Source organism: Prinia subflava, chromosome 8 (genome assembly GCF_021018805.1).
Source record: "Prinia subflava isolate CZ2003 ecotype Zambia chromosome 8, Cam_Psub_1.2, whole genome shotgun sequence".
Classification (NCBI taxonomy): Eukaryota; Metazoa; Chordata; class Aves; order Passeriformes; family Cisticolidae; genus Prinia; species Prinia subflava.
Window position 1 is genome coordinate 29,060,824 of NC_086254.1, and position 26,884 is coordinate 29,087,707.

A 26,884-nucleotide genomic window follows, 5' to 3' on the forward strand; every position below is an offset into this window, starting at 1 on the left:
TGGCTTTGTGTTGAGGTGGCACCACCAAGCATGACGTTCCCATCAATCGATGGAAGGATTGAACAGCACCGCTGTCAGCAGGAACACTTTGCCTCTGGTGCTTGTGATGTTTTACAGCCACTTGTAACTGGAGGTGTGTTTCCCCTGGTTGTTTCCAGGGCTTGCACCTGGCTTCTGGCATGAAGATAATTCCATTAAGTGGGAATGCTGGGGCTTGACCGCAGTGTTGTGCACAGCATCTGCTTTACAGGTCGGGACTTCCTGAAGCCTTGTGTCCAGGCTGGTGAGATGCGGCTGCTGTTGTGGGTTCCTGGGGCTGGGGCTGTTAGAGGAGCTTCCTAGGACTTTGCTTGGGTTTGTGTGTGTTGGGGTCATGGCGGTGTCAAGGGTTTGTTGGTTCTGTGGGTATTATTCACAAATTGGCACATCACCAAGCCGCACAGGGGCAGGGCACTGCCTCTGCGGGGATGAGGTGCTGAGCTGCTGTGGGATGGGTTTGGAGAGGTGCGAAGGGGCTGAGAAAGGGCTCCAGAGCCCGGGTGCTGAGGAACCCCCTCTCCTCGAGTGCTGAGCTACTTGTGTGGTAACACGTGCCCACAAACCGGGGTGCGGGTCGCGCCCCCCGGCTGTCGGTGCTGCCCCACGAAACACAATACAAATGAAACCGGCTGCTGCCGGGGGTGGATTTCGGGTTTGAGTTTGTTTTTAGCTCGAGGCTGAGCTCTGCAGCGGGTGCATCGCGCCAGGGGGACCGAACGGAAAACGAAAGTGATGAACAGAAAGGAGGGCAGCGCTGTGCCCCCTACCTCCGCCCCCCGAGCCCGTTAAAAAGGAGGCTGCCGGGGGGCCGGGCTGAGGACTGGGGCTGCCGTTCAATATTCACTTAAAACTCCGGTGCCGCCGCTCCCGACTCTGGACCGAATCTGAGCGTGGGGAATCCGGACTTGCTGCGGGTGAGCAGCGCCCCCGGGAGCGGCCCCCCTGCACTTGGGGACGACAGGACCGCGGGGAGACTTGGCCGCCGATGCTCGGGGATGCGGAGGTGGGACAGGAGCGGGGTGTGAGGCTGGTACCCCCGGAGCGCCCGCCCTGCTCGCTGCTCTCTGCGCGATGCGGGTGGTGCTGTCCCGCCGGTGCCGCTCCCGGTACCGGTCCCTGCTGCCCTGGATGCTGGTGCCCGCTCCCCTCGGTGCTCCTTCCCCCTGCTGCCGGTCCCCCCACCCCGTGCCTGTCCCTCTAGTCCGGTGCCCGCTCCCCGCTCCTGGCGGCGGTCCCGTTGCCCGCCGGGGCTCTCGTGGGTGCCGGTGCCGATCCCCCCTGCCCGGTGCCCGCCCGATGCCCGAGACTGCTCCCGCTCCCCCCGGTGCCGGCGGGCGGGGCGGGGCGGGGCCGCAGTGATGCAATTTCCGCGAAGTCCGGCCCCGGTTTGAATGCAGGGAGGCCCGAGAAGCGAAACTGCCGCCGGCAGCGAGTCCCCGGCTCCCCGCGGGTCCCCCCACCCCGGCGGCGGCGGCGGCGGTGAGAGCGGCGGGGAGCGTTCCGGGGGAGGGGGAGCTCCGGGGATGTGCGGTCAGCGGAGCGCCCTGGGGGGCTGCAGGACCGAGGGTGCCCCCGGTAGCCCCGCAGCGAGCCGTGGGGTGCTGCAGGGCATGCGGGATGCTGCAGGGCGTGCGGGGGTGCGCATCCCGCTCAGCCCCCGCCGCGGCTCGCAGCGTCCCTGCCTGCGATGGGATGCGTTCGGGAGAGGAGGGTCATAGCCAGAGTGCAGGGTTTGAGGTACAAAGCCCTGTCCGGAGGGTGGGCAGAACCCCGGGGGTGCACAGTGCTGCCTTCGGTGGGCGATCCCCGACGGCGATATTCTAACCCTGCTGCCGCCTCTGAACTCCGGGGATGGCATCTGGGAGCTCCCGCTGAACTTCTTACAGTTGGATAAAAACAAATGCAGCATCTTGGGGTCCACGTGTCTCGGGGCTCCGTGCAAACTGGAGGGTCTGTGCCTGCACACACACTCGGGCAGTGGTGTCGCGGCTGTCACGCAGCAGCCAGGCTGGTAGTGCCAGCTCTTGAGTGGGATGTGGAGTGAGCTGTCTGGTTGAAAAAGGCTGGGAAAGGGCGGCGCCAAGAACTTTGGAGGCTGTTTTTGCACTGGAGGGAGATTCCAGAGGAATGCGGTTTCGGTACAGCCAGGAGGGCTGCGGGTAGGGGGGAGCACCGGCCAGCATCGGCCAGGCAGCCCCTCTTCCACTGTTTCCAAACCCTCCCGGCCAGCCCGGCTGCTCTGATCGCTGGCAGGGTGCTGGAGATGCTGGGAAGGTCTTGCACTGTTGCTCTGAGTGCTGCTTGGCACTTCCAAGGGCCAGTGCTTGGCTCGGTCTGGTAACTGGGGTGTGGGGCTGCAGCCACCCGAGGCACACGGTCCCCTGTCCCCATCCCTCTCCCAAACCTCTGATCCACGTCACTTGCTGTGATCGAGGGGCACTTGGCTTACTCCAGCGTAGCGTGTTGCCTAATGTTCTGTCAATAATTAAGCCAAGAGCTCAGAGAAGGGCTGCATTCCTCCTGGTGGGACAGGATGGATGCAAAGCATCGGGATGCAGGGGCACGATGAGCATTTCTCTGCCACAGCCGTGCTTCCCCTCGGCATTTCCAGGGAAATGTGATTATCTCTGGCTGCAGCGCTGCCCTGCAAGGCGCCTGCCAGGGACGATGCTTGGACACAGCATGGCCCGGCCCTGACCCAAAGCATCTTCCTGAGCGTGGAGGAAATGCCATCAGCGAGGCCATGGTGTGCTCTGTTTGGGTTTGGTTTGTGGCAAGGCTGGAGCAGAGCTGGGCAGAGGTTGTGTGGGGCTGTGTTGGTGCCTGAGAGAGAGGCAGAACTCACCCAGATGGGGTTGGGGGACAATAAACCAGCCTCTGTCTGTCCTGGTGATTTGTCACCCATCAGCAGGATGTGAGTGGCTTTAGATGCCAGGCACAGCTTTTCAGAATGCATGTAAAAAAGGTTGTTTTTCTTGAAATATACAAAATTCAGCTTGTAAATCGTGGTGTGTGGCTTGCTGGTAAATACTGCTCCCCATCCACTCTTACCTTCCCTGAAGTATTTGGATTTTGCCCTGTTGACATCAGTTTTATTCCCAGTGGGACAGCTGTCTTGGGGCACACCTCCCCAAGCTTCCTCGTGTATTGTGTCTTCCCTCCACCCAAGCTTGGATTGCAAAAGTTCCTTTTCTTTTCTTTTTTTCTCTTTTTTTCTTTTTTTTTTTTTTTTTTGTATAAGAGTGCTGTAGAGAGAAAAAAACCTCCTTTAATTTGGCATCAGCACTAGTACTGTGCAGAGACTTTGAGAGAGGTTTGCACTTCCCCTTCCTCTTCCCTCCCACCTCCAGACCCAGAGCATGTTCTGGCAGTTTGCTCAAAATCAAACGCCTTCTTAAAAAAATAAACAGCAGAGGAACTGACCCCTTTAAAGGTGGAATATTCCCTCTTAGCTTTCTCCAGCTGGGATGCCCTGCCTAGGCATGAGTTCCAGTGGCACCCTGGCTGTCCTGCACGGTCTTGCTGGGCAGTTCTTAAGCGTTTTACCCGGCTGGGTCGGTGCCGGCGGTGCTGCAGGACCGCCCATGAGCTCTGCGGCTGTGGACGTGCCGGGACCGGGAAATTCGGCTCCCTCTGCCCGGAGCTGAGTGCCAGCGCCCAGATTTCTTTCTCTCCCGTGTGTGTACCTGAGGTGTACTGGAGTTTTCCCGAATTACAGTGTTGCACAGATGTCGCTCAAACCCTGAGCTCCTTTCCCAGGAGGGCTCGGCCGGAGGCGGAGACTTGCAGAGGAAGGAAGGTGGAAGTGCTATCGGAGGGATACCAAAGTGTTCCCGAAACTGCAGATGTCAAATCCGCTGGGAACGTGCTGCCCTCGCCAGCTTCAAAGGAGCTGCAAGGCTCTTGGCGGCTGAGCGTGACCTGTGTCCCGCTCCGGGCGTTCCCGCTGTGGAGATTCGGGAACAGCCCGGCCCCTCCATGTCCCTCTGCCCTGTGCCAAGGTCCCTGACACTCCCTCTGCCCTGGGGTCCCGCTCAGCTCCATCCCACCCCTGATCTCCCGGGGAAAGCCAAGTGGGAAGGCTCTCCTCGAGCGAAGAGTCTCCCCAGGCCTTCTGACGCCAAAAAGGTGCAGGGTTTTCCGCTCCTGCAGTCCAGCCTCGGAGCAGGCTGTGTCTCCCCAGACTTCTGCCTGGTTCCCGGTGTCTGGGGGTTTTTCTGGTGCTCACAGCCTGGAGCAGTTTGACAGGAGCAGCTCCAAGGGGTCTGCAGCCCCCACCAGCACCGTGCTGCCTTTGCTGTCTTGCTGGGAATCAGAGGAGCATCCCTTGATGCCCTCGGGCATGAGACAGATCATTCCACTCCCCCTCCCCTCTTTACAGATGCTTATTTTCAAATTTTCACAAATTATTTGATTCCAGTGCAAAGCATTTTATCTGCACCAGAACCTCAGCTGTGGCTCCAATTTTTCTTTTTTGTGGTAGAACCAGAACACACAAAGAGCTCCTGACCCCTGGACTGCAGAAAGTTTTATTCCAATGACCATGACCTGGTTACAGCCAGAGGAGAGGAATACCCTGGCTCTCTGCTGGCCCCAGCCAGCTCGGGGTCACTGCTCTTCTTTCACTGCCAGCCTGCACTGAGTGCTCCAAGTAAAGGTTTGGGAGTGAAGTCACAGAGCTAAGTCTGGGTGATTTAGGTGTGGATGCAGAGCTCGTGGCGTGGCACAGTGACCCCAATCAAACCAGGGCTGGCGTGGGAGTGTGCCACGGAATCCCACAGCTTCCCGAAACAGAAACCTGCAGCTCTGCCCAGTGCCAGGCTTGCTGCCAGGCCTTGAGAGATAAACTGAGCGGGTGTTTATCCACTGGGCACGTGTCTGACCTGATGCACACACAGAAGTAGGATTAGATAAGTCCTTCGTGGCTCAGCAGCAGGTGGATGCTGTGACACTGGGATGGGAGGTGAGGAGGTCTCTAAGGGTATGCTGGGAATGTGGGTGATGCTCCAGCCACTTCCAGCTTGGTGTTTGGAGCTCCAGCTGGAGCAGCAGCCTCAGCACTCCCTGGCCACTGTGCGCAGCACCCTGTTCATCCCAGAAGAGAGGAAAAGATTCTTAATTAAAAGTGCAGAAGCAATGCAAGGTTTGCTTTCCTACTCCGTTGTCCATTGGACCTCAGCTGCAAATCCTGCTCTTCCCTGGTATTGCCAGAGAGCCAGTCTGTGGTGGCAGCTGGCCAGGAGCCTGAGCTGGGTGCTTGGCACGAGGCCGGTGGCTTTTCTTGGCAGCACACCCTGCCCACAGATGTGCCCAGGCGTGTTCCCTTCACCCTGACTACGTGACCCAGCCACCAAACCTTGCAGCATCACTCCCAGGAGTGCTCCTGGCCTCTGGTTACCCAGGAAACTGATGGCAAATGCCGGAGCTGGTGGCTGGAGAGGGCAGTGAGCTGTGAGTTGTCTTCCTCACCGCCAGGGCTGAGCTCTCCCAGCCGGATGTTTACAGAGCTGTCAGCTGGAGAGATGCCACAGGCCCCTGTTCCAGCATGCTCATCTCCTGGCCTTGGTTTGCTGCATCCCAGGAGCAAAGAGGGTGCTTGCTTCATAAATTAATTCCAATTAATCATCTGTGCTATGGGGCAGATGGGCTGAGGGGCTGGAGCTGGGTTCCTCCCGCTCGGCGTGGGGCTGCCTGGCCAACTCAGGGAAGAAAACAGGATAAAGAAAGAGAAAGTTGGCAGGAGGGACCCAAGGCGGGGCAGGTGCTGGCAGCAGGAAGAGGAAGTTGGATCAGGTGGTGTGGTCCAGGGGAGATCAGTGGCTGCTGTGGGGACTGTGCTGGGACCTCTGGATCAGTCACTGCTTTGTCACTTTGGATGGTAAATGCTGATGGTCTGTAGGGACACTGGGGACCAGGCTGAGCCCTGCTGGCAACCAGCACTACTCGGCAGTCTGATTCCTGTGCAAAACACTCCCCTGGGACCTGGGCTAGTGGGGGAACAGAGCTGGGGGAGAGGGTGCCGAGGCCGAGGTTGCCTGGGTGAGGTTCCTGGCTGTGCCAGTGCCTCTGTGTGTGCCCAGCCAGGGATTGTCTGATATTTCCTGCTAAGTGATTTGTTCCTTGTTCCTCTGTCAGGCTTCATGAGCTTGCACCGATGACTGGCAGGTATGCAGTGAGCTAGGACAAGGCCACCGCTCCATGGCACCTCCTCCCCACAGCATCACCTTCTGAGATCTTCCCGCCGTTGATTTTGCCCTGCTCAAGCTGCTGCCAAAGATGCCAACGATCAACGGCCCAAAGGTGCCACTGGGCAGCCTCCAGCAGCAGCTGGAGCTGCTCCTGGTCTGCTCCAAGTGCAGTGTGAAGGAGAACGAGATCACCTACCACCCGCGGGAGGTGGAGCACAAGTGCATGTACGAGATCCTGCTGGCGCGCTGCCGCGGCCGCAGGGGCACAGCGTGGAGGAAAGTGTCCCGGCGGCCCGGCTTCCCCAACCTGGCACGCTACGCTGTCTGCAGGTACTACGTGATGGGGGTGGGCTGCAACAGGCACAAGAACCAGTGCACCTTCGCCTGGAGCCCAGAGGAGGCCATGGTCTGGAACTTCGAGAAGGAACACCAGCTGGAGCGGCGCTGGTTGAAGGCAGCGGTGCTGCGGGCGCAGCTGGGGGACCGCTCTGATGCCACCCCCCATCCCACTGCCAGTGCTGCCAGTGAGATCACCAGCGAGTTCGGGGGGCACTTCCAGGAGATCTGCAAGCGTTGCTTTTTCGGCTGCCCCCAGCGCATCACAGTGGGTGGCTGCGGGCGGCTCTGCGAGTCCCACCGCCCCTGGGACCCGCTGCTGGTGCACGCAGTGCTGGACAGCCAGAAGAAGCAGCAGTACACGGCCATCCGGCCCTGCCCCGAGTTCATCGAGACCCTCACCTACTGCCGCTTTGTGTCCCGGGGCTGGCCCTGCAGGCACGGCCCTCAGCGCTGCCAGTACGCCCACAGTGATGTGGAGATGGCCGTGTGGGAGGCCGAGAGGGAGCACGGGTTGCTGCGCTCCGACCTGCTGCCGTCCGTGGGCACTGGCAGCACCAATGGCAAGCCAGCGGCACCCACACCCGTGCACTTCTACTGCTGCATCTGCCTGGTGACCTGCAGCTCGCAGGAGAGCTTTGAGAACCACTGCTCCTCCATCGAGCACGTGCAGATGCTCTCGGCTGACAGCTCCATGCAGTGGGCGCACCGTGCGCCGCCGCTCGGGCTGACCAAGTTCTCACTGTGTAGCAGGTAAGGCAGCACACGGGGAAGAGGGCAGGGGCAGCAGGGAGCTGCTGGCTCCTTGAGGATCCCCCTGCCACCAGGCAGGGGTGGCAGCTGGAACACCTCTCTCCCGACAGAGCGGAGGTGTGTGAAATGGGGGACAGCTGCACCAAGGCTCATTCCAAAGAGGAGCTGCAGGAGTGGATCCAGAGGGTGAAGGTTTCCATGAAGAAAAAGAAGCAAGCCCTGAAGGATGGGCTCTTGTCCTACCAGGACCGGCTCCTTGCTGAGTATCGGATGTGCTCCAACGAGGTGTTAATTGTGAGTTAATTGTGAGTGGTAGGCACAGGGTGGGAGTGCTTTGGTCCAGGGCATCACAGGAATTCTCTGGTGTAACAGCTTGGGAAGGAAGTCCACTGCTCACCTTCCTAATGGAGATGCAAAAAGGGACGTTGCTTTCCTTCAACTCATTGGAGACAGCAACCTGAGAGCCTGCTCGGGGTACCCGAGCTAGGCCATGGGTCCTCTTGCTTCCCAAGGCTGCTGCATGGGGACCTGGATAAATATGAATGAGGATGGAATATGAGGATGTACTCTTGATCCCTCTTGGGAGGATGTAGCGTAAAGGCAAGGATGAAGATGGCACTGTGGAGGGCTGTGAGGTGTGTCCCTGGGATGCTGCCTTCAGTCCCTCTCCTCTCATGACTCCCCACAGATGGCTGAGCACCTTGAGGGTGTCCAAATTGTGTGTGAGCAGCCTCTGCATGTGCAGCTGGAGGACAAGAAGACAAAATACCAATGGAGGTTCAAGGTCCATTCTCAGGTAAGCTCAGTCCTGTGGAGGGTTTTGTTTGGTTGGGTTTTGGGTTTTTTTTAGTTACTACTTCTGCAAGGGGCAGAAGGATGGGGATTTGGGCATGTTTAAATGAGGACGTGTTGGGTATTCAGGATCTGCTGAGGTGGTGCCTTCACTGGGGCTGTGTGCAGGGGGTGCAGCCACTGTCTCCTGTTGTGTGCAGTGGTGCTGGGGCAGACCTCCCCTGTACCATCACAGATTCAGCTGCTTTTCTTACTCAGGATTTTGTGGATGTTGGGGGCAAAAGCCTGTCTTCTCCAAAGCAGATTTCCCATTTACTGCACACTGGTTGATATTAAACTGAAACCTGAGGTTCTCTGAGACCTTAAAGTAATCGCTGTGGGATTGCTTGAGGAATAAGCTGTGGTGAGACTGACATAGTGTTTAGTTCCTCTAGCAGCTTTTTCTAGGAAATGCTGCTGGAGCACCTCCCCAGCTGCTGGGCTCTCCCCGTGGGCTGCCCTCACTGTGTCCCTGTCTTCCCCTCAATGCCAGATGCGTCTGCAGCACGTGGCCCTGCTGAAGCGGGAGCCCGGAGTCAGCTTCTACTTCTCGGGGAACGGGCTTTCCCGGGGCCTGCAGTACATCTGTGGGGAGCACGTGGCCACCGTGTCCTCCTCGCCCCGCACCGCGCTGGTGGAGGTCAGCATGGAGTGCTGGACCCTGGGCATCTTCGAGCAGTGGGTGGTGTTTGACTTCGGCAGGCGCCCCGTCCTCATGCAGAGGGTCAAGGTGAAGGTGGGCCGGAGGGAAGCCCCCCAGCACGTCCCCAGCACCAGGGAGAGCAGCCGCCCCGTCAACTTCGTGCGGTGGGATCGCGGCAACCGGATCATCATTCCCAGCGTGCCAAAGACGGATGAAGATGTGGTTCTGCTGGCAAAGTACAAACCTCCTGCTCTGGCACTGGATTACCAAAGTGAGAGTGTTGTAAAATCTAAATTACAACATGAGAGTGGTGCGGACCTCCACATCACCAGGGTCAACTATCGGGAGAGGATGCACAGCTTCCTCTTCCGTGAGGAAGAAGCTGAGCAGGCTCTGATTGCCAAGTAAGTGCCGGGTGTGAACTCTTTTGGGGTTCCTCTTCATGGGGGACCACAAACCTGTTGCTAACCCTTGGGGCCATGATGCTCCTGGGATCTTCTGTCCATTCTGGGTTGGGTCTTGTGATGCCTTCCCAGAAAACTGGAAACCTGCAAAGCAGGATGGCTTGCTGGGTCTCATAATGTGGCTGTGGATTAGCTAGAGCATAGTTTCTGTCTGTATGTGCTTGGGGGGCTGGCAGACCCTGTCTGGGTGTAGGTGACAATCCCCTTTCCATGGGGGAGGGCTCAGGAACTGACAGATCCTTTCTCTGCTCTTCATCTGGGTGTTTTCTCCTTTCAGACTCAACCTGCGTGTGCTCATCTCGCTGACCCCCATGCTGCAGAGCCTCTCCATGGGGGCGAAGTTTGCTCACTCTGGGGAGCTGTTTGCTGAAGTGCCTACCCCTTACAACCTCTCGCCGGACACGGACGAGGGGTACCTGCTGAGCAGGTCTGTGCCCACTGCCTTCCTGGCCCTTGACCCACCCGTGGACAATCGGGTTTATGAAGTTTCTGTGGAGCATAAAGCCACCACAGAGAAGACGATCTGGCTAAAGATACCAAGCAGATGCTGCTCAGAGCTGAACTTCAAGGCAAACACCTCCCACAAGGTGGAGATCCAGTTCCAAATAGACCAGCTGCTGTTCCGGCAGTGGCACCAGGCTGTGGACCGCCTGTTGGACGAGAAGCTGGTCGTGCCAGATGTTGCCAGTTGCTCCATCCCCTACTCTCTTGGGTCCCCACAGAGAGGCAATAGCAAGCAGAAACAAGCCATCTCCTTCATCACGGGCCAGCCGACCACCAGCCGGCAGGTCCCGCCTCTGCTCATCTATGGACCTTTCGGCACAGGGAAGACATTCACCTTGGCCATGGCCACCCTGGAGATCCTCAGGCAGCCCAATGCACGGGTGCTGATCTGCACTCACACAAACAGGTTAGCAGGGAAGAGGCAACGAGAACTGTGGGCAACTGAGGGGGTGAGGGGGAGCCAGGGTGTAAGCCAGAGCTAAGCTACCCTTTTCTCAGTGTGCACTTCAATTGCTTGTTTAAATAAATCAGTTTTTATTGAATTTGTCTTAAACTGCTCTAGTTCCTCCTAGGAGGAAACCTGGCATGGGTGGAAGTCTTTGTGGAAAAGGCAATACAGACTCACAGAATCCCTGAGTGGTTTGGGTTGGAAAGTACATTACAGCTTGTCGTGTTCCAAACCCTTCCCCTAGACCAGGTTGCTCCAAGCCCTGTCCGTCCTGGCCTTGAGCACTTAACATATTCCTGCCCCATCATAACATGGGAATGTGGCTGGACAGTTTTCTCCAGGCTTTACTGTGTACTGCAAGAAGTAGAAAGCTGCTGCCTGACCATGCAGGGATAATATTGTGCTCTAGTTGTCCTTGAAGACTGTTTGACTCTGTGTACATGCCATTCTATTGACTTTTCCAGGGAGAGTTTTGGGAAGAGGAAATGCAGATCTGGTCTGAATGCCTTTGGATCTGCCTTCAGAGAAACCAGGCCAAGACTGTTAAAATTAGAGCAGTTACACTGAAAAGAGTGTCCACATCTGATCCTGCAGTCTGTTACTGCCTCAGTTTTTAATGCATAATAGATGGTGCCTGCTAATCTTAGCCTGTTCCAGGCTGTTTGCTTGCATGGAAGCTTCTCCTATAGGTCTTGTCTCACCTGGGGATGGGGATGCTTTGCTGCCAGAGGACAGCTCCTTGTCACTTGGCCCTGGACAGCATCAGGGCCACAGGTTTTGTTGGGCACATCACATTTTTCCATAAGAGTGTCAAGAGATGTCATAGTCTAAAAATTCCAATTCCTATTTTAAATCATACTATTGAAAGAGGCTGGGAATTGGTGGCTGTGTAGGCACTAGTTCCTTTGTGCAGTTGTGAATGTCTGCTGTGACAAGTGTGGTGTCACCAGAGCCAGGAGAGAAACTGGATGTGTGTTGCAGAACGATGAGAGAGAACTTTGTCTCACAAAATTTAGGAACAGCACCAACAATTCCTTGATGTTTTTCCCTTTCATTCCCCTCCAGTGCTGCTGACATTTACATCCGGGAGTATTTCCACAAGTATGTGACCATGGGGCACCCATGGGCTGTTCCCCTGCGGATCATGTACACCGACCGGCCCATCACCATGACGGACCCCATCACCCAGATGTACTGCTGCCTCTCGCCAGACCAGCGCTCCTTCCGCCACCCCACGCAGGCTGAGATCGACAAGCACCACATCATCATCACCACATCCATGCTGTCCAAGGACCTGAAGGTCCCCCCAGGCTACTTCACCCACATCATGATCGACGAGGCTGCGCAGATGCTGGAGTGCGAAGCTTTGGTTCCGCTCTCCTACGCCACTTTTGAGACCCGCATTGTCCTGGCTGGGGACCACATGCAGATAACCCCAAAGCTGTTCAGTGTTGAGAGTGGGAAATCTGCTGATCACACCCTCCTGAACCGGCTCTTTCAGTTCTACCAGAAGGAGAGGCATGAGGTGGCCACGAAGAGCAGGATCATCTTCAATGAGAATTATCGTTCCACTGCCGGCATTATTGAGTTCGTCTCCAAGCACTTCTACATCGGCAAAGGCAATGCTATCCAGGCCAGTGGGAACATCCCACCCCATCCCGAAATTTATCCCCTTGTGTTCTGCCATGTGTCTGGTGTGGCCGAAAGGGATATCTCCACGATTTCTTGGCAAAACGTCTCCGAGATAATACAAGTGATTGAGAAAGTGAAGGAGATCTGCCAGAGGTGGCCGGATGAGTGGGGTGTCCGGGATCTGAAGAAGATCTGTGTGGTCTCCCATGGGACACAGGTGTGTAGAGGAATCCTGCATTCCACCTGAGGGGGCTATGCCTGCACTGCTGACTAAACACTCCCTAAGACTTTTTAAATGTATCTATTATTATTTGTGCTTGTAAAAATAGGAAATCTAGGGTCTCGTGTGCCTTCAGTGGTTTTTTTTGAGGCACTCTTCATTTAGGTAGTGTGTCCTGGTGTCCTGGGTGGTTGGAGCAGAGATGGTGGGATGGCTTAGTTAAGCACTTCTATCAGCATATTCTAAGCAGGTTAATGACAGGGCAGTGGAAGCTCTGGCTGAAGTCAGCCCAGATGTGTGGCTGCTTTCAAGTAATTTGGGGAACCTGCAGCTGGGCAGGATGAGGGACCCTGGTGTTTAGTGGGTGGTGTTTCTGAGCTGAGATTCAGTTGTGCTCTTTCTTACCTCTTACCAGGTTTCTGCAACAAGACAAGAGATGAGAAAAAAGCAGCTACAAGATGTGGTGGTGGAAAACTATGAAAATTTGCCAGGTTTGTGTCTTGTGCAACAGTCCCTCATGCCTGGCTACATTTTGGGGTCTTCTGTGTGAGAGTCATACACAGCTTTTGCAGTCATGCTGGTGGACAGGAGGGTCCATAGCAATTACAGCCACTGTGTAACAGGCAGGGGAAGAGACATGGGGGCATTAGCAGAGGAGTTTTCCCAACATCTTTTTGTTTTACTCCTGTTAAAATGCAAAATATTTGCTATTGTTGTGGGAAAATACTTCTCTGGGAGGTACTGCCAGGCAGAGCTCCCCTGCCCTCTTGGTGTCTCTGCCACCACCCTAGTCCATGTAACACTGATTAGGAGGGAGTGCCTGGAAATCCTTTGCCTAATTTCCATCGCCTTCTGGTTGGTAGATCTTTGATTTTGTCTTTTCCTGAGTGAATAAGATTTCACACTGAATTAAATCTGCACCCAACTGTCAACTCATTTCAAATATATGGACGTTGCTTTGTAGGAGGGTAAAAATCCTGTAAGTGCCATCTCAGAGACTTGAGTATGTGTAAATCATGTGAAGCCCTAAGTACCAGTGAGGGAGGCGAGTGACAGAAAGGAGCTGAAACCAGGATGTGTACCAATCACAGAACAGCTCACTAGAGGAGGAGTCTCCTGCTCTGGATGACAAGAGAGGGATAAGGCTGGTTTTGTCCTCAAGGACTTAATTTATGACTCATCTGTGTTTTCATTATCTTTTTTTTTTTTTATTGCGCAACTGGGACTCCTCGTGGTGAGAATAACACCCAGGGGGTGTTTGTGATCTCCACACCCTTTCTTTGCAGCCTCTTCCCAGCTCTGACATCACTAGGATGCCTCTTGTTGGTTGTTATTTGTTGTGTGATCAGCAGAGGGGAGAGGGATCCTTGCAATTGATCACTGCTCTTGTTCCTGTAAGACCCTCAGTTCCTCGGGCAATTTGAGATTCACAGCAAACTCTTCCCTGCAAAGAGGGGCTGCTGATGGCACTGGGCACGCTGGGCTACTCTATGGGTGCTCATGGCTGCACTGCTCCAGTGCTCTGCCTTCATCCCATCTCCAAGCTGTCCTTCCCTCCCTGGTGTGATGTCCATCCTGGTTCATACAAAGAGGATCTCACAATCCCCAAGAGCTGCTTTGCCCACATCAGGTGACCCCTGTGTTTCAGCCAAGAGAGGTTACATCAGTCCATGGCCATGTGACACGGTATAGACAAGTGGCAGCCAGGCAGGGTCTCTTCCCTGTTGGGTTCTCCTGAGTGACTTTTCCCTTGTCCCCTCTGGTGCAGGGTGTGAGTTTCGAGTCATAATCATCAGCACAGTCCACACCAGCGAGAGCCTGCGTGTCTCAGCCTCCCACCACCTCGAGTTCTTCAACGAGGCCAGAGTGCTCAACACCATCATGACCCGGGCTCAGTCGCTGGTGGTTGTGGTGGGGGACGCCGTGGCCTTGTGCTCCCATGGCCAGTGCAGCAAAGTGTGGAAACGATTCATCCAGCAGTGCATCGATAAGGGGAGCATCTCCCCGGAGAACCTGACGATGGCTCAGATCAAACAGGCTGCGTGTGACAAGGAGAGCTGGAGCAGGAGCCTGGACAGGGATGAGGAGGACAGTGACACAGACTCCTTGAGCTCTGAGGACGAGAGCATAAATGCCGATGATCCCATCCTCCAGGAGCTCTTGGATGAGAGCAAGAACATGCTGGTGACAGTGTCTGATGAAGGGCTGCTGAATGTGAAGTCTGAGGCTTCAAACCAGAGGAAAGACAGGTGGGAGTATGTCAGCTTCTCTTCTCAGACGATGCAGCAGTATCTGCATATGCACCCCCAAATGTACAAGAGGTGTGAGCTGGTCAAAGAGGGCTTCGACAGAGCTTCTGCCTTCACCCTCAATGACTCCCCTGCTATGAACATCCAGATCAAAGGCAGAGTTAACTGTGGGACAGCCTTCACTGGGGACGAGGTGCTGGTGGAAATCCTGCAGAACAGCACAGGTGACAGCAGCAGCCACCGCCCACAGGGGAGGGTGGTTGGCATCCTGAAGCGTGCCGAGAGAGAACGGACCTTCATCTGCATGATGGACGAGTTTGATCCCCGTGTGATGATACCCATCGATCCCACTGTCACCAAGATATTTGTCCCGGGGCTGAAGGAGAAACCCAATGTCATTCCCATCCGCAAGCTTGTCAATGGGAAGTACGTAGTGGTCAGCTGTGAGAAGATCAGCCAGGAGACAAGGAGGTGCCAGTTCTTCTGTGTCCAGGTCATCTCCTGGCGGGAAGGGTTTTACTACCCTTTGGGGATAATAACAGAGATCCTGCAAGCAGCACTGACTCTGAAAGAAGGCTTAAAGATCCTCGCCTTGGAGTATGGTTTGGAGAACAAGTACCCAGCTCCTGTCACCAAAGAGTCAGCCAAATACTCCTCCAACAGCAACATAAACCTCACCAAGGAAACTCTGAAGGACTGTCGGAATTACATGACCTTCACTATTGACCCCCAAGGTGCCAGGGATTTGGATGATGCTATCAGTGTTAGGGATCTTGGGCGTCATTATGAGATTGGGATCCACATTGCAGATGTGGCTGGCATAATTCCCAAAGGCAGTGCCTTGGACCTGGAAGCAAAGAAGCGGGGTGTCACCTACTATGCTCCCAAGCAGGAGCCTATATGCATGTTCCCACCCAAAATCAGCCAAGATGTCTGCAGCCTCCTGCCTCAGAAAGATCGACGGGTGATCTCCTTGTTTGTCACCGTAGAGAAGGAGAGTGATCAGATGTTAAAGGGAATCTTCACCGTCTCCGTGATCCGCTCGGACAGGCAGCTGTCCTATGAAGAGGCAGAGCTCTGCATTAAGAACTGCTACAGGGGAGCAGCAAACGCCCTTCGTTTTGATACTCTGGAGGACTGCATAGCTGTGGCTTATCACTTCTCCAGGATCCATCGGAAGTTTCGGCTGCAGGAGGACTGTTTCTATGACCGGCTGGATGAGGAAAGTTCCCCGGGTAACAGGGGGTCCCATCAGATGATAGAGGAGTTAATGATCATGTTCAATAGTTTTGTGGCCGAGTTCCTCACCAACCAGGAGGTGACCAGAAATGTCACTCCTCTCCGGTGTCAGTGTGAGCCAAGTCTTGGACAGCTGTCACATATGAGAAACAAATACAGCCACATCATTCCTTTGTCCATTCATCTCTTGCATCACCTGGGAGAAATGCCTCCTGCACAAGACTCCCCTAAAACTGTAGAATTCAGTCTTCTGGGCCCCATCTGGGAGCACCTGCAGTCAGCTGCTGATGCCCAGGACTTCCAAAAGATGCTTGACCTCGTTGTCACTGATGACATCCACCCCAAGCTGGCCCCAGTGACCCTGGAGTTCAGGAGAATGCTCAGCCGCTCCTACTTCTGTCGCTCCAACTCCACTGTCCAGTCGAAGGCAGGCCATTACTCCCTTCATGTTGACTCCTACACCTGGGCCTCCTCTCCCATCCGCCGCTACGTGGATGTTGTGGTCCAGCGGCACCTTCATTCTGTGCTCCGCAAGAGGGCTATCATCTATTCTGCAGATGACATCGACTTTCTCTGTCACGACTTCAACAGGAAGAATAGCCAGGCGATGGCGTACGAGAAGAGAGCTCACTCCCTGCAGATGGCCAGCCAGCTGAAGGACCAGGTCCTGCAGAAGATTGCCTTTGTGGTGGATGTTGAAGAGATGAGCAGGTTTTTTAAAGCCTTGTTTCCCCTGAACAACGAGAGTCTTCCAGATCCACAGAAGATTAACTACAGGTCCCTTCAGCTGATAGAGCAGCCTGTGTTTATTCAGCAGCGGGGCAGCATCAGGCTGACCTGGAAGAGGAGGATGTACTCTGCAGAGACACAGGAGAAGAGCCTATGGGTAGGACCCCTCCGTGACAAGAGCGTCACCCTCCTCCATACCCAGACGTGGCAAGAGGTGCTCAAGGCCATCAGGAACGAGGAGTTTGACAGGGCTGCATCCCTCCTGCTGGAGAGCAAGGAGCTGTACCACCGGCACATCGGCTGGGCACGCAAGAGCTCCTGCACCCACTACATGGAGCTGTCCCTGGAGCTGAGCGCCGGTGACGCGCTGTGGTTCCAGCTTACCACTGACGTCAGCCGCGGCTTCCTGGTGCCCTTCGTGCAGCTGTGGTGTGTGACACCGGGGTTTGACGTCTGCCTGCAGCACATGGAGAAGCCAATCGAGTGCTTCTCAGCCTACGCCACGCTGCCCTCCAAGGACAGGTACAAGAGCGCGACAGAGTACAACAAAGTGTGGATGCCCATGAGCGCCATGGAGTCTGCGTCATGTGCCGTGGCCGAGAACGACTCGATTGTCGTCCATGATATTAAAATAAAGTGGGCAAAGCAAAGGACAAGCAAAGGACAGCTGCAAGGGAGCTTTGTGCTGAACAAGAAGTGGTTGGCAGCCTGCTCCATTGAAGTGGACTTCTTCCATTGTTACCTGTGCATTCGTTTAGGTGGGCTGAAGCTTCCCAAGAGACCCCAGAGTGATGAGGAACACCTTAGCCATGGCCTCCAGAACCTGTCTTTGCGTGACAACGGCAAAACTTGTGAGAACAAACTTGTGGTTGATCCTGATACCTACACCTGGGTGGCTCATGGGGTCACGGAGGAGTTGAACGATGATGATAAGTCGGACAGGACTGGTCAGCAGACTGTGAACTTTTACATCCACTATATGTCTATGGAGACCATCCCTGTGGAGATCTCACAGGGTTCTGCCAGGTTCACAGTGGAGCTCATTCCAAAGATGCTGCCAGACATGTAAGTGGGCTCAGTAGTGTGCTCTAATTAACCTGGCTTCCCACGGGACCCCTGTGCTGCACCTCCTTGGGCTTTCCTCACTGCTGTGGCTGATCCCCAGAAAAACCTGCCCTTATCCTTACTCTCACTGGCCATACTGTTGGGCTGTGGGTCTTTGGGGGGTGTGGCAGCACTCCTCAGGTCTGTTCTCCAGAGGGTCTCATGCTTTTCTGGTTTTTCCTGAGGATGGGGAGATAGGGGAAGGTGCTGAAATCTCCCTGAGCACCTGCTTCTTATGTTACTGGGTTGCTGCAATATATATTATAAAAGGCCAAGTGAAGCCCTGGAGTGGGGTTGGCTTAGTGGAAGAGCTCCCTAATTTCCAAATCATTCACCTTTGTTGTTGCTGCAAAGCAAATTCTGCTCTTTTAAAGTCAGACCTCATGTCTAGTTTGCCCTTCCTCATACAGAGCACAGACTGCTGTGCACCCCTGATGCTGTAGCATTCTCAGGGCAGAATGTCCTTCCTTTTGCATTGTGAATTTTAGAAAACATTGGAAGTTAATCCAGTTAAAGGGGGTGGGCCATAACAAAACAGAGTTGAGACAGGAGTTGTGTTCCTTGCTCTCAACATCTTTGCAGGCTCAGCTCTTCAGTCAGTTGAGAAATGGTCCCAGATGCAGAGAAGCAGAATAAGTTTAAGTTATTTGTGGTTTAAGTTCTTTGTGGAAGGAGTGAATGCAACAACAAAGCGTAGAGAAAGAATAAGTAAGGCAGTTGTGCAAAGCTGTATTACAACTTTTGCTATTTTATGCTGCATTCCTTTCATTCTTGTGCTTCCTCGTTTGTCAGACGGAAAGAAAAAGCAATTTGGAAGCTCAAGCATGCCTCTGACCTTGCTAAAAGCATTGCCCTTGGCCACGAACCTCCTCAAAAATGTAAGTGCAAATATTAACCTTTCTTACCTTGTGGCTACTTGTTTCTAGCCAGGCAGGTGCCCTGGCAGTTTCTGTGGGCCCTTGCCGTAGGGGTGATGGTCCCACACCAGGCAGTTCCCCTGACAAGGGGATGAGAGGAGCTGCTGTGTAATTTGGGATGTCCTGCTGGTGGCTGTCACACCTGAGATTGTCATTCCCAGGACTCAGAGAGATGGGTCATGGGTAGAGTATCTTGGCATGGGACAGGGATTATTTCTACATGGTCTTGTAATGGACTACCATCACTAGGTGCCTGCTGCACCCTCTTTCTGAAACACTTCTGTGCTGTCCTCAGTAAGCTTCTTTAAATTTGTTTTCTTGGCTCTTTGCTGTAACAGTGACAAGATCCAGAATCCTGCACCAAAATTCCTTTGATATCCCTGGTAACAACCGGAAACTTAACCAGAGTCAGAACAAGGCTGTTATGGATGCTCTGAGAAAATCCTTCATGCTCATCCAAGGCCCACCAGGTAAGGGGAGACAGCAGAATGCACCTGATGTGGTGTGAATGACAGGTGAGAGCTGATCTGCTGCTTTCCATAGGACCCTCGGTGAGCCAGGAGAAGGGAGCGTGGGTTGACATCACCTATAGCTGTGCAAGGCAGTCCCCTCCATTCTTGATTTTATTTCTGATTTTATGGCTGATCAGCTGGATGCTGATCCAGAGCATGAGTGTTGTGGTTAAAATGTTCTCAGCATACTCCTTTTTTTTCTAGGCACAGGGAAGACCGTTGTTGGAACTCACATTGTCTACTGGTTCCATAAACTGAATGAGGAGAGTGTTGAGAAGGACAAAACACCATACTTGGAAGAAGAAAAGGACAAGAAGAGGAAGTGCATCTTGTACTGTGGCCCATCCAACAAGTCTGTTGATGTTGTAGCTGGTAACTATCATCTTCTAAGCCCCTGAAGTGGCTTGTACTGGTGGGAGGGGGAACACGTGGTGTGGAGGGGCAGAGAGTGGGGCTGGTGCTTACAGAAGACCCTGCACTGTGAGATGAGGACCAGTGGAGATGGGCTGATGAGTGAGGGGCAGGGAGAGACGCCTGAGCATCACCAGTGCCTGGTGCTGTCTGAGCAGACCTGCCCTCTTTCTCCAGAGATGCTGCTGAAGATGAAGCACCTGAAACCACTGAGGGTTTATGGGGAGGCCATTGAGGCAATGGAATTCCCATACCCGGGGAGCAACCGGAACATCTCCCGTAAATCCCTACGGGATGCAAAGCCAAAACGTGAGCTCAGGTAGGACGGCATGGCCCTGCAGGCTCCTAGGATGCTGGGGAGAGGTGGCTTCTGCATCAATAACACTGAACATGGAGCAGATAGTTTCATTCCACCACTGCAGAGCAGGACTATTAATCTGCTTTCTAATTAATTTGTAATTAATTTTTTTCAAGTGAATGTGTACACTGTAATGTAGCAACTAGTCAGGAAATCCAGCCCCTAGATGTTTTTCCCTGCTTACAGCTGCTAAAGGGAAGCAGCAGTTGTATTTTATGTCCTCAAGGTTGAATTATTTGGTCTACAAAGATGGGAAAGTTTGGCTGTGAGTTTTTTAGCTAATGAGGTTTCTCCACATAGGCAGGTGGTGTGGTCTGCTTCACTGTAGAAGAAATCATTCAGGTCTCAGTGTTGAGGGAAAATATTTACATATTGACTCTTTATTCAGCGAAATAATCCTGCATCATCGCATCCGGCGGCCGCCCAGCCCCTTCTGGCAGAACATCTGTCGCTTTGACGCTCGGGTGAGGAATGGAGAGGATATCAAAGAAGAAGAAATAAAGGAGTGAGTAGGAAGAGACCCTGGTGAGAGATGGCTGACTTTGGCTGTGTGCCACCTCTGAAGCACAGATTAATAAACTGTGTGTTCAGAATAGTGATAAAAAGTGATGAGCTCGAGGTTACAGGTACAGCACAGAGCCTCAGAATCCCTCCTGCACTGGTGCTGTTGTCCATCTGGACCAAAATTCCAATTCTGCCTGTGTGACCCTTGAATCCTTCACCCGGACTCCCTGTCCTGTTGAGTTCAGGACAAAGCACATTTCCTACAGTGTCCATCCAAAGCCCTTTTCTGGGAACACCAGCTCATCCTGGGGAGGGAGGCAAGGCCATAATCATTTGGGAAAGCACAGGCTCTGCCTGGTTCCTCAGTGAGGAATCTGAAGGTGTTTCCCTTATGCATAACCTGGTGTTTTCTGCATCAACACTAGGTACAAAGATTGGTTGTCCAAAGGTCGTTCGTATCAGCTGGCGCGTCACGATGTCATCCTGTGCACCTGCTCTGTCTCGTCTGCGGGCGCCCTGGAGCAGCTCAATGTCAAGCAGATAATCATCGACGAGTGTGCCATGTCCATGGAGCCCGAGACCCTCATCCCCTTGGTCTGCCACCGCCGTGCTGAGACGGTATGTCCCTGCCAAACACGTGTCTCTGGGACAGCTGCTCAGGGCTTTCAAACCTTTTCCGTCCTTTACCATGCTGCTCTTATGAGACCTGTTAGGATTTTAAGGTTTGTGCTTCTTTATGGGGTGGGTATCGCTGCCACCAAAAAAATATTCTGGCCCAGGTACAAAGTATTAACGTGACAAGAAGCATAGACACAGTTGGGACTGTTCAGCCTGGAGAAGATAAGGGTCCAGGGAGATGTTAGAGCCCCTTACACTGCCTAAAGGGCCTCCAAGAGCAATGGAGAGGGACTTTGAACAAGGGCATGGAGTGACAGGACAAGGAGGAATGTCTTCACACTGACAGAGGGCAGATTGGATATTAGGAAAAAAAAATCTATGAGGATGGTGGGATTCTGGCACAGGTTGCCCAGAGAAGCTGTGACTGCCCCATCCTTGGAAATGTTCAAGTCCAGGTTGGATGGGACTTGGGGCAACTTGGTCTAGTGGAAGGTGTCCCTGCCCATGGCAGGGGGTTGGAATAGGACAAGTTTTAAGGTTCTGTCCAACCCAAACCATTCTGTGAGTCTAGAATTCTATGGTTCTTTGTTTTCCTCCCATCAGATGGAAATGTAATCTAGGACAGGATCTTTATGTCGTGTCCAGTGTGGACTTTGGCTGAGGTTGCTGTAAGCGTAACATAAATAAGTAGCACTGAATATTTGTGTACAAACCGCCTGTCAAAGGTGGCCTTTGCAGTGCCACCACCCTGCAGCTGAGGTGTCTGCTCTTCCTTCCAGGTTGTTTTGCTGGGGGATCACAAACAGCTGCGGCCGGTGGTTAACAATGATGTCTGCAAGATTCTTGGCATGGAGACATCTCTCTTTGAGCGCTACCAGGGGCAGGCGTGGATGCTGGACACACAGTACCGCATGGTGAGGCCCTGCAGAGGATTGTCTTCTCTCCATCACAGGAAAGGGAGGCTTGCCCTAAGCATCAGATAGTCTCCGTTAGTGCTTCCCCTTCCTAGACACAGGATTATATCCAGGAATATGCCAATGTCATCTCCAGCAGAGTGGCACTGTGGGTGAAGCCTGCCCAAAAAAGATGCTGCAGGCTGAGAAGTTCCTTGGGTTTTGTTGTCCTCATTTCCCCCCATTTTCTCTGCCAGCACAAGAGCATCTGTGAGTTCCCATCCCAGGAGTTCTATGAAAGGCGGCTGAAAACATGTTCTCAGCCTGCTCGGAAACCCAGTGTGCTCCACCACAGAGATAACAACTGCTGCCCCATCATCTTCGGGCATGTGGAAGGGAGGGAGTACTCCCTCATGATTTCTACTGAGGAAGGAAATGAGAACTCCAAAGCTAACCTGGAGGAAGCGGCACAAGCGGTGAGCAGGGTCCTGGGGAATTGCTGAGGAGGCAGAAGGGAGGGCGTTGTGCTGGAATTGTGGAGGGATGATAAAAATACAAAGATCAGCAATGTCTGCCTGGTGCCTCCCGGGTCTGGAGAACACCAGGATGCCCCTGGGCAGAGGCAGGTGTAGGACAACGTGATCCCAAGGCAGGCAGCATCACTGGCCTGGGGAAGGGTGCTGGGGGGCTCTTCCCTCGGCCCCGCTCCCAGGTGAGCAGGACGCTGGTGTCCCCAGGTGAGGATAGCCAAGCAGCTGACACTAGATGGCACCATCCGGCCGGAGAGCATCGCCATCCTGAGCCCCTACAACGCCCAGGTGTCCGAGATCAACAAGAGCCTACAGAGGGAGGGCATCCGCGGGGTGACGGTCTGCACCATCATGAAGAGTCAAGGTGAGGGGACAGGAGGGGGAGGGTTGGATCTGTCCCCTCCTGCCTTCCTGAGGAGCTGCCCACACATACAGCCTTCGAGCAGACCCTACCCCAGGGTCATTTCAGACACAGAAGACCTGATTTCTGGGTGATTTGTGATTATAATAAATCTTTTGGAAGCCTCTGGAGTTATTGGGTAGGGTGAGGCTGCTGAAGGCAGGAAGGTGGAGGATCTCTAGTGGAAGATTTCTAGTGAAAGGTTCCCTGCCCACGTCAGGGAAGCTGGAACACAGAATGTCTCTTCCAAACAAAACCATTCTGACAGTCTGTGCTTCTATATCTGAGAAGGGTGTTGGAGAACTGCCAGAAGACATTTGTTACCTTTGGAAAGCAATGACCAGGAGTCCAAAGGCCTCCAAAGCAGGAGAAACCCAGAGGGTGGCAGTAGAGAAATGAGTGTCCTGTGGGGTAGGGAAATGACCAGATGCTTCCTTCTAAGAAAATCTGGTTTGCTTCCACTTTCTAGGAAGTGAATGGAGATATGTGATCCTATCAACTGTACGCTCCTGCCCCCGGTCTGAGATCGATAGGAAGCCCACAAAGAGCTGGCAGAAGAAATACCTGGGGTTTGTTACTGACCCAAACCAGGTCAATGTTGGCATCACACGAGCTCAGGAAGGGCTCTGCATCATAGGTGGGTATCCTTGGACCATGCACAAGCCTTTAGGGGATTCTCAGATAAAGGGGTGGTGATCCACACTAGTGCAAGTGGTCTTGCTTTATTCTTCTGCCTTTTAGTCTGGGGTTTTGAAACTGGGCAATCTGGGCAAAGCAGGGCTCATTCTCAGCTTGAATACAGCAAGTACAGTTAGTTTTTCTCACCCTTTGCTTTGAACCATGTTGTTTCTGCTGCTTTCATGCTAGAGCTCTGTCCTAACAAAAATCTGGCTGCTCATTTTGCTCCTAATCATGCAGGTGTATGCTGTGATGTGTAGGGAAGCTGCTCACAGATATGACAGCATGGAAAACAGAGCTGGGATTTCACAGATATGTCCCTGCAAATGACCCAGGCCCCTTAGCTAGAGATTATAGACAAAAATTGTATCAGCCAAGCCTCTTCTAGCCACTAACCTGCTGTCCCCATCACGGTGCTCACAGGGAACAGGTACCTCCTGGAGTGCAACCCTTTGTGGGGGAGACTGATCCGGCATTACTTCCACCACAACAGCTGCACTGCAGCCCAGGACATTCGTGTCAGGAGGAACTCAGCCCTCGCCCGGTGAGGACAGGCCCTCTCTGCCTGAACTGCGTTATGTGTGCCTTGGGAAGGACCAAATCTTTCCATTATTCCATGACCTATGGAGCCAAATGCAGCGGGGATCTGGGAGCTTCCCGCACCGTGACAACTCAGCTTCAGCGTCTGCTTCAGCACCTTGAGGTGTTTTTAATCAGTGCAATCTCGGGCAGAAACTTTCAGTTCTAGCAAACCAAAAAGGCATTGGAGATAGATGATGGGCATGTGACTTTCCTGATGATGATACTATTTTTGTAACAGTAAGTCGCTCGGCAGAACCCTCATCCTACCTGCCACTGCAGCTGCAGTTTGGGGGACCAAATATTTACTCCAGCTGTCGGGGTTGCATTTTGGGGATCAAATGCTCAGTCCATTCACTGGGGTGGAACGACTGCATGCAGTGGAGCGGCGCAGCAAGCTGCTGTTTGCCATGGAGGACCAAAGCTGAGTACTGCCTCTCATTTTAAATCCAAGGACAGCAGATTTTTAAGACTTCTCATTTTTTACTTTTTTTTTTTTAAGTGAAGGAGGAAAGCAAGGAGAGATGCATGCACCACTCTTTGTCTAGCCAAAATGATGTTCTCTGAGTGTGTAAATATAACAGTGGCAAGGCCAAGGTGATTTTGTAAATAGATTTACGTGTTCTTTGTATGAAGGAAGTTGTCCTCACCAGCATAAAGGCAATGAAAAGCGGGGACCTCTCCTACCAGGAAACGTTGGGATTCGTCAACCCATTTTAAACTGTTCAGAATTTTATTTGAAATCTCCTTTTGATCCCTCCTCCCTTTCCTACCCCACTTTTTTTAAAGCTGCTTTTAATTTATTAACTTTGAACTCAGTGAATTTGTTTTATAGCCTTATGGCCTGAGTTTTTAAGAGCAGTGAAGGAGTGTATGTGTATATGGTATTTCTGTATTCTCTGTAGCCAAACTTCTGTGAGTTGGAAGCTGTGGTTCACCAGAGAGACTGCTTTAATCCAGTGACATGTGGCTGGTGGAGATGTATTGTGGTGAATAGTGCCCTTTGAGAATCATGGAGCTGCTTTTGGAAGCATGACAGTTTTGAGGGAGGGTGTCTTTATCTCATTTCAATTCTGAATGTATTAAGTGCCTGCCTCGGCTCTCCCCAAACCACATGCTTGGCTGTCCTTAGGTGTTCATGAGGGATGGAGCTGAGATGCAATCACACAAGTTTTCCTTGTGGTGTGGATCCCTGTGATGTCACAGCGCTAGCAGGAGGGATTTTGTCTTGTTTCAACTGAATCCAGCATAGCTCTTTCCCGTGTGGAGGAATAGCAATAGGAAAGCATTGTGTCTGGAAAAGTCTCGATTTAACGCTGTGTTTCTTCTCATGGCTCTGTGTTAGACTTGACTCCAGAATCTATGGGAGGTTTTGTTCTCTTCCTAGTTTAAACTACCTTCCTGCAGCCTGCCTTTGGGGGGTTTGAGCTGCATGCCAAAGACCACGTAGGCTTGCTCTCGTCCTACTGAAGCATAATAGTGGGCATATGGCTGGCAATTCCAGGAAGGATAAAGACTCATAGGAAGTATCTGCTGCTGGTTCTAAAGATGCTTGGTAAAAAATGGTAAGGTAAAATTCATTGTTCCTCTTCGAAGTCATCCTGCCTGTGATCTTAAAAGATTCTGCACCAGCCTGATTAGCAAATATTACTGCAATTCCAAAATAAGATTGTCTGGGGATCATTCTGTGGACTACTGAAATGCAATCATCTTGCTCCGAGATGCTATGGAGAATTGCAAAAAAAGATGGAATTGTTGGAATAACTACTTTAGCATGGTGCCAGCTTCATTTAACAAAGCCACCTTGGTTCCTTTAGAACCAGTGGACCTCATTTTCATGATCTCCTGTAAATGAAGAGATGCTCCCATGGGTTTTGTGCTGGTTATTTCATACATGTAACATAAACAAGGAGACTCACCCCAGATGTAGTGGCTTAGTCAGTGCCCTTGCAGGGGGTTTGGCCAAGAAAGAGTCCTCATAAAGCAACTCCTTTTGTCCTTAGTGGGGGAAAAAGTGTTTCTTTCTACCCCATGGAGGTAGAATGAAATGTTTTGCTTGGTCACCTCAGTGTTGCAAGACAATATACATGTTTGGTTTTTTTTTCCTCTGAGGATGTATTTTATAACTGGTGATTAGGAAATGCACCCAAGCAGCAGTTACAGCCAGGCTGCCCCTTGGGCTGCTGGTGCTGTTATCAGGTTCCTGGAAAGCTGGTCGTGCAATAGTCAGGGATAGCAGAAAGTGCAATTAAACTTTTTATAGACTGTAGTGACAGCTGAGTATCATATTCTTGTCCTTATGCTCATGGAGAGAATCATAGAAATCAATAGAGGGATAAAGGTTCAAATTAGCCTGGTTTCATTTGCATGCAGAGTTTTGAATTTACTTTTGGAAGAATTTTATGTTTGAGCAATATTCTTAAAATACCAAACTTTTGGTAATCCCAGTAGGAACACCCTGGCAGCATGGTGCCCAGGGCATCTGTCCAGTCACAGGCTCTGTGTTCTCCACAGTCAAAGACAAAAGCACATGGCTGCAGGACACAAATGTCAGTTCATCCAACAGCATTAACTTAATTTTCTTAGCCCTAGCTAGAGCTTGAGCACAAATTGAGCATGGGGAACCTGTGCAGGCAGCCAGTAGTGAGCCCAGCATCAGGCTGGCTGGAGACTGTTTTTGAGGATTTGGACAGATCTGTGTAGGACAATCAATTTACTGCAATAAATTGTTGGAGTTTTTAAAAATAGAAATGAAATGTCAAGTGTCATGAAGTCTGAATTAAGGAACTTGAAATGGGGCAGGTTTTTATCTTTTGTATGTCTGTGACTCGCAGTAAACCTCAAATGACCTTTTGGATACAAATATTTTTATCTGCTTTGACTGTTCATAAGAATAAATCTCAACATTCCTTTTTTGATATTTAAGCCATAATTGTAAAAATTATTTGAATTTATTTAAATAATAAATTTTATTACTAAAAGGTCTATTTATGTCATGGTTTGACTAGAATCTGTGTGGGGACAGCTCCATTTGGACTGAACCAAATGGTAAAAAAGAAAATCAACATTAACTGCAGGTTTTTGGCAGAAAAATAATTTTTTTAC

At 52.5% G+C, this 26,884-nt stretch overlaps 1 protein-coding gene across 5 annotated transcripts; it reads left to right on the plus strand.

Annotated features, from left to right (window-relative positions):
- On the plus strand, nucleotides 1–26,764 carry HELZ2 (helicase with zinc finger 2). 5 transcript variants are annotated; one of them, XM_063404376.1, is made up of 20 exons: nucleotides 1–133; nucleotides 6,175–7,316; nucleotides 7,427–7,610; nucleotides 8,005–8,112; nucleotides 8,641–9,194; nucleotides 9,532–10,164; nucleotides 11,272–12,055; nucleotides 12,474–12,549; nucleotides 13,827–17,340; nucleotides 18,172–18,257; nucleotides 18,635–18,766; nucleotides 19,013–19,180; nucleotides 19,397–19,538; nucleotides 19,966–20,082; nucleotides 20,507–20,699; nucleotides 21,479–21,613; nucleotides 21,850–22,068; nucleotides 22,330–22,486; nucleotides 22,992–23,159; nucleotides 23,624–26,764. In XM_063404376.1, the coding sequence occupies exons 2-20, from the start codon at nucleotides 6,316–6,318 to the stop codon at nucleotides 23,746–23,748; spliced, it is 8,496 nt and encodes a 2,831-aa protein (XP_063260446.1). In that variant the 5' UTR covers nucleotides 1–133; nucleotides 6,175–6,315; the 3' UTR covers nucleotides 23,749–26,764. The 5 variants fall into 5 exon arrangements, with proteins under 5 accessions (XP_063260446.1, XP_063260445.1, XP_063260444.1 ...); XM_063404375.1 differs by having other exon boundaries at nucleotides 115–250; XM_063404374.1 differs by lacking the exon at nucleotides 1–133 and adding an exon at nucleotides 156–283.
- The last annotated feature ends 120 nt before the right edge of the window (nucleotides 26,765–26,884 follow it).

Bases quoted from the DNA above. Each gene is read 5' to 3' on its own strand.
- HELZ2 (XM_063404376.1), top strand. From the start codon at position 6,316: ATGCCAACGATCAACGGCCCAAAGGTGCCACTGGGCAGCCTCCAGCAG. The intron at 7,611-8,004 runs GTGAGTTAATTG...GACTCCCCACAG, and splicing joins GCTCCAACGAGGTGTTAATT to ATGGCTGAGCACCTTGAGGG. The intron at 20,700-21,478 runs GTATGTCCCTGC...TCTTCCTTCCAG, and splicing joins GCCACCGCCGTGCTGAGACG to GTTGTTTTGCTGGGGGATCA.